Below are 5,589 nucleotides of genomic sequence, written 5' to 3'. Positions count from 1 at the left end.
TGGTCGTTGGTGTATGGATTAGATATAAAGGATATGTAATTTTGTTTTCATGTAAATAAGTCATGAATGATTACTCATATTTTTGTAATTTTATGAGATATTTCATGCTAGTTGCCAAATGATGGTTCCCACATGTGTTAGGTTACTCACATGGGCTGCTAAGAGCTGATCATTGGAGTGTATATACCAATAGTACATACATCTAAAAGGTGTGTATTGTACGAGTACGAATACGGGTGCATACTAGTAGAATTGTTGATGAAACTGAACGAGGATGTAATTGTAAGCATTTTTGTTAAGTAGAAGTATTTTTATAAGTGTCTTGAAGTCTTTCAAAAGTGTATGAATACATATTAAAACACTACATGTATATACATTTTAACTGGGTCGTTAAGTCATCGTTAGTCGTTACATGTAAATGTTGTTTTGAAACCTTTAGGTTAACGATCTTGTTGAATGTTGTTAACCCATTGTTTATTATAACAAATGAGATGTTAAATTGTTATATTATCATGATATTATGATATATAATATATCTTAGTATGATATATATACAGTTAAATGTCGTTACAACGATAATCGTTACATATATGTCTCGTTTCGAAATCATTAAGTTAGTAGTCTTATTTTTACATATGTAATTCGTTGTTAATACACTTAATAATATATTTACTGATCATTTAACATAATTAACCAAGTGTATCAATATCTTAATATGATTCATATGTACCTAGTAAGACGTTGTTATAACGATAATCGTTATATATATCGTTTTCGAGTTTCTTAATTTAATAGTCTCATTTTTATGTATATAACTCATTGTTAAAATACCTAATGAGATACATACTTATAATAAAATCATGTTAACTATATATATAACCATATATATGTCATCGTATAGTTTTTACAAGTTTTAACGTTCGTGAATCACCGGTCAACTTGGGTGGTCAATTGTCTATATGAAACCTATTTCAATTAATCAAGTCTTAACAAGTTTGATTGCTTAACATGTTGGAAACACTTAATCATGTAAATAACAATTTCATTTAATATATATATAAACATGGAAAAATTCGGGTCACTACAACAACCAGATAGCAAATGTTAACAAGATGAGACCACATATCCACAAAACCATTCAAGTCCTAATCAATAAATTAAAAATGAGTTCACTACAAACAGACTAAACTAGACTACCTTAATTTATCCCAGATCCAAGATATATATAAAATTCCATGATGAAATGCACCTTCTAATTGTCAATATTCTGCCAGTATTGTCATAACTATTTAAGTTACAAACCAAATTAGAAAGATTATCATAACAATTTAAGTTACAAACAATATCCTCCCAATCAAAACTTAAGCCATCTTTTCTCCTTTTCTTTGTTAGAAACTTCATTCGAAGCCGACGCATGAGCGGCTTCAACATCCGCCAATGTTTTCCGGGTCTCGTTAAGCTTCCTAACAGCCGCCTCATAAACCTTCTTCTCTTTCTTGTTTCGGGTCGCCATTTCTTCCAATTTCTGAACCCGGGCCCGCAACTCCTTCACCTCATCGTCAAAAGCAACCAGAGCCCGTCTCTCGCTATTCTTACCCACCTGTAAATCTTTCTTTTGCTGTTTCTTAACCGACCCAACTTTTAACGCTTCATCATGCATCGCTAATTGTGTGTTTATTAGACTAAAAATATCCGATTCTGGTTCCTCCTTTTGTTTAGCAGCCCGTGCGGCTTCCGCAAATTTCTTATCACGTTTTCTTTTCCCGCCTCTACTTCGTTTTTTCTCCTTTTGTTTATCTTGATTATTTTCAACCGATTCAAATGAATGATCAAGACCCTGTTTTTGAGGTCGTACTTTGACCAAAACCGGGTCCAATCGTCCTTGACCTTTTGCACCCAAACCCATTCCTTCTTTAAAACCCATGTTCGCCATCATTTTCGAAGCTATGCCACGCGTGTGATTTTCCCATTTTGCAAAAATTGCGGTTTCCGTTTGTATACCTTTTTGAAGATTCGAGCTATCGAGAAACCCTAAACCTTCAGGGGTGTTTTCTTCTATTTCACAATCGGTAGGATCGTATTGATCTGAATCTGAGTATGAATCGGTGTCATCGTCATCATCATCATCACTCATTTGGGCATATTCAGATAGTGAAATAGACCCGTTTTCGACATTAACGGAGCTACCATCGTCTCGAAAAACAACCCGGCCCGACCCGAGGTCATCGTTCCATGACTCGAGTTCAGCTTCCCGCCAAATTCCAGTTCTACTGTCAGAAGTAGCCCATACAGTGGACCCCACCAATGACTGATTCCATGGTGTAGGGTTATATTTTTTCAGTGATGATATTGGTAAATCAATGCCTGATAAAAAAAAAAAAAAAAAAAAAAAAAGAAAGAAAAAAAAAGCCATTAAGTGCTTCACACAAATTAAATATAGGTGGCCATATGAACCCACTCACAAATTGACGAGACGATTCGGGTTTGTGAATCTCTAATGTATCAAACGGGTAATAGAATAAGAATATAGATTGGATTGAATCATTGAAACAAGAAATGGACTGAAAGTAGCCCATATAGCATCTTTATAACATTAAGCATCCGAAATCGTTTTATTGAAAAAACTAGAATAATACCCAAAAAAAAAAAACCTATTCTAATCATATTTGGTACACTGGTTACTTGTAAGGCTGTACCAATTTTAGACACAAAAATGTTTTGGGTCAACGGTCAACCTAACCCGATCTAGCATACGTTTCAAATAGTACCAAAGAATACCCATATTGACCTGTTACCCAACCCAACCTGCTCATTTTGCCACCTGGAAATCTAAAGGTCAACCAAATACAATTACAAAAGAAAAAATATGCACCATGTGACGAGCGACAATTTGTACCGAATCGACACCGCTGCTGTAGGAAGAACTTGCACATCTGCGTATATAGCATTAGTTGGGTGAACCAGGTAAACATATTATCTCATTCCTTCAATTATTACAGCTTTTTGGTACACATAACTCAATCTCGCTAATATTAATTAATTAACGGCTAAAAATTTTATAACCTGAGGTGGTTTAATAACCGCTAATCTTAAAATATAGGCTAAAACATGAACTAAGATAAGTAAATGTACCAACTGGTTCTCTGATGTTGGAGTAAGAAACGAAACTTTTGCACCAATAGAACCTTCCTTTGCAACAATTAAACCATCGTACCACCGTCCATTAGAGTGACGAAATCTACACTTTGATCCAACAGAATATTCCTTCAATGGTTCCACTTCTGTTTCTTTGGAATCAGAAAGATCATAAGTTACATTCTTATCTTCCTTCAACAGTTCGGATTCAATAGAATCTTGGTTCATACCATTACCAATATCTTTTGAATTCTGTAGTAAATCGACTTCTTGCAATAACCTAGCGCGTTTCAAATGAAATAATCCCTCTTCTGCATCTTTGATAGCTTGAAGAAGCTCAGCATGAACCTGATAAAATATTCATTATTTATTTTTATTTTTTGCAATGGACTGCAGCTCATAACTTTTAAATTATGATGCAATAGGTATCTCTTTATGTCATCATTAAATCTGATAAAAAAAAAAAAAAAAAGAAGTAGCATAATCTGTACACAATTAAATAATGACAATATTGACTAAGTTAATTTTAACATCTTCAATTTATCTATTTGTGTAAACCTAAAAATACATGACAGTAGAATTAAAATTAGGATACATGAATTAAAAAAGGTGAAATTAGGAGTGCGTATGATAAAAAGAACCTCCAGTAATTCGGGATTTTGGGGATCAGAAGCTAGGGCTTGATCAATGGCGGCAATTGATTCTTTGTGTTCTTGTAATTGGAGCTCCAGTTGTTCTTCAAGAAGCTTTCTTTCAGCATCATCCGCCATTTTTCTTTTAACAAGCACAAGGTTAAATTACAGAAGACGAGTTGCTTCTGAATGAATGGTTTTGATCATATGGGCTGGGAGATGAAACCCGAACCGTTTATGTTGTATGGGGCAAGTATTTTGTTTACTTGGGTCAAAGGTTAAGATTGGGGGATGATACTCACACACTCAATATTGATCTATACACACCTAATTGACTATTATGTCTTTACTTATCATAATAGAGGTTCAAGTCCCATGATAAATTTAAGGTTATAATTGTAAGTTTTATAGTAAAAAGTGTGTATGAATCAAAAAACCTCCCTAAAATTGAATCTTAAAGTTTAAACTCACCTACACCACCCGAAGGTTTTTGTCAGGCTTGGTTCCAATCCAATAGGAAAAATATGAAATCTCATGACGGTTTTGAGGGTAAGGGTCCGAATAGGTTAGAGAAATATAAGGCCGCTTCGTGTTCTTACAGGTTACATGACAATATTGACGATATTGATTTTAGTGATGCGGTTCAAAACTTGTTTACAGAAGGTCAAGTTGACGATTGTGTTGGTTGTTCTTTGAATACGGTTCACGAGTCGTCTAATAAAGGTTTTTTATCGAGACCTTGTATATAAATCGTGGAAAGCTAGCTCCTTTGACGGTAATTTTGGTGGAGAAGGTTCCTTTAACTTCCTTACATAAAAGATTAATATTTGGTATGGTAAAAAAATTCGCCGCGAAACGACAACTGTAAAATGAAAAAATCGGATAGCTGTTGAACCGTTGTATTGTTGTGTGTAGAAAACTTAGAACACAATATAATACAACAATCTTCAACCGAACAACTTCAACCACAAAACTTGAAGAAATAATTACAACTTTCACTAATGATCTATATATAAACTTAAATTTATCACTCGAGAACACAGTCGGTTGAGATGATGAATGAATGATATAGAAAGAAACCCTAAATAAGACTGAAGACTTATATACCTATACTTATTACAAGTTACAATTGGACCCTCACAGTTATCTTAAATGACAAAAAGGGTTCATTAACTTTTAGTTTAGGTTTAACTACGTCTCAACCGTGTGTTGTTTTTACAGCAGTTAGTTAGGGATCGCCCAGGGGGACTTAACCACCCACGCGATCATCTCCCGCAGTTGATATACCCGCCTCCAACTGCGTGCTCAGATAGAAACCCGCACCAATCCCATTGGGCATGGACGGTAAAAACCCCTCCCCCTTAACCCCCCCTGTGACGATCGCTCCAAATCCATATGGACGAACACGTCATTCATCGATTTCATTGCGAGATATTTGACCTCTATATGATACGTTTTGTAAACATTGCATTCTTTTGAAAAGGCACACCATAAATGAATATTTAAATCAAAGGTTTTCGACATCTGATGATTTCTACATGTAGACAATCACCGTAAATAATAGTTTACAATAGTAATTCCGTTGACAATGCAGTCAAAATAAGATACATGGTGATGATTTGATGAATGCAACGTTTCCTTGATAAATATGCCATGTAAGACTCCATGCACATAGCTTGTCTAACATATAAGCAAACAGCGGAAGACTTATAGGGAACCTGAGAATAAACATGCTAACAAGTGTCAACACAAAGGTTGGTAAGTTCATAGTTTTAGTGTTTCGCATAATCTGTATATAAAGGTGGATCACAAGATTTCAGTT

The 5,589-nt window shown here is 34.7% G+C and overlaps 1 protein-coding gene across 2 annotated transcripts; it reads right to left on the bottom strand.

Moving 5' to 3' along the window:
* Nucleotides 1-1,194: 1,194 nt before the first annotated feature.
* Nucleotides 1,195-3,968, bottom strand: LOC139898543 (zinc finger CCCH domain-containing protein 18). 2 transcript variants are annotated; one of them, XM_071881294.1, is made up of 5 exons: nt 3,777-3,968; nt 3,366-3,483; nt 3,133-3,281; nt 2,873-2,933; nt 1,195-2,364 (listed from the first exon to the last, which is right to left on the bottom strand). In XM_071881294.1, exons 1-5 carry the CDS (start codon nt 3,903-3,905, stop codon nt 1,355-1,357), a joined length of 1,467 nt encoding a protein of 488 aa, XP_071737395.1. In that variant the 5' UTR covers nt 3,906-3,968; the 3' UTR covers nt 1,195-1,354. The 2 variants fall into 2 exon arrangements, with proteins under 2 accessions (XP_071737395.1, XP_071737394.1); XM_071881293.1 differs by having other exon boundaries at nt 3,133-3,483.
* Between the last annotated feature and the right edge of the window lie 1,621 nt (nt 3,969-5,589).

Source organism: Rutidosis leptorrhynchoides, chromosome 3 (assembly GCF_046630445.1).
Source record: "Rutidosis leptorrhynchoides isolate AG116_Rl617_1_P2 chromosome 3, CSIRO_AGI_Rlap_v1, whole genome shotgun sequence".
NCBI classification, from domain to species: Eukaryota; Viridiplantae; Streptophyta; class Magnoliopsida; order Asterales; family Asteraceae; genus Rutidosis; species Rutidosis leptorrhynchoides.
This window is presented reverse-complemented; position numbering and strand designations above follow the sequence as displayed.

Bases quoted from the DNA above. Each gene is read 5' to 3' on its own strand.
- LOC139898543 (XM_071881293.1), bottom strand. From the start codon at position 3,905: ATGGCGGATGATGCTGAAAGAAAGCTTCTTGAAGAACAACTGGAGCTC. The intron at 3,484-3,776 runs GTTCTTTTTATC...ATATTTTATCAG, and splicing joins AAAATCCCGAATTACTGGAG to GTTCATGCTGAGCTTCTTCA. The intron at 2,365-2,872 runs GTGCATATTTTT...TTTTTTTATCAG, and splicing joins AAATTGTCGCTCGTCACATG to GCATTGATTTACCAATATCA.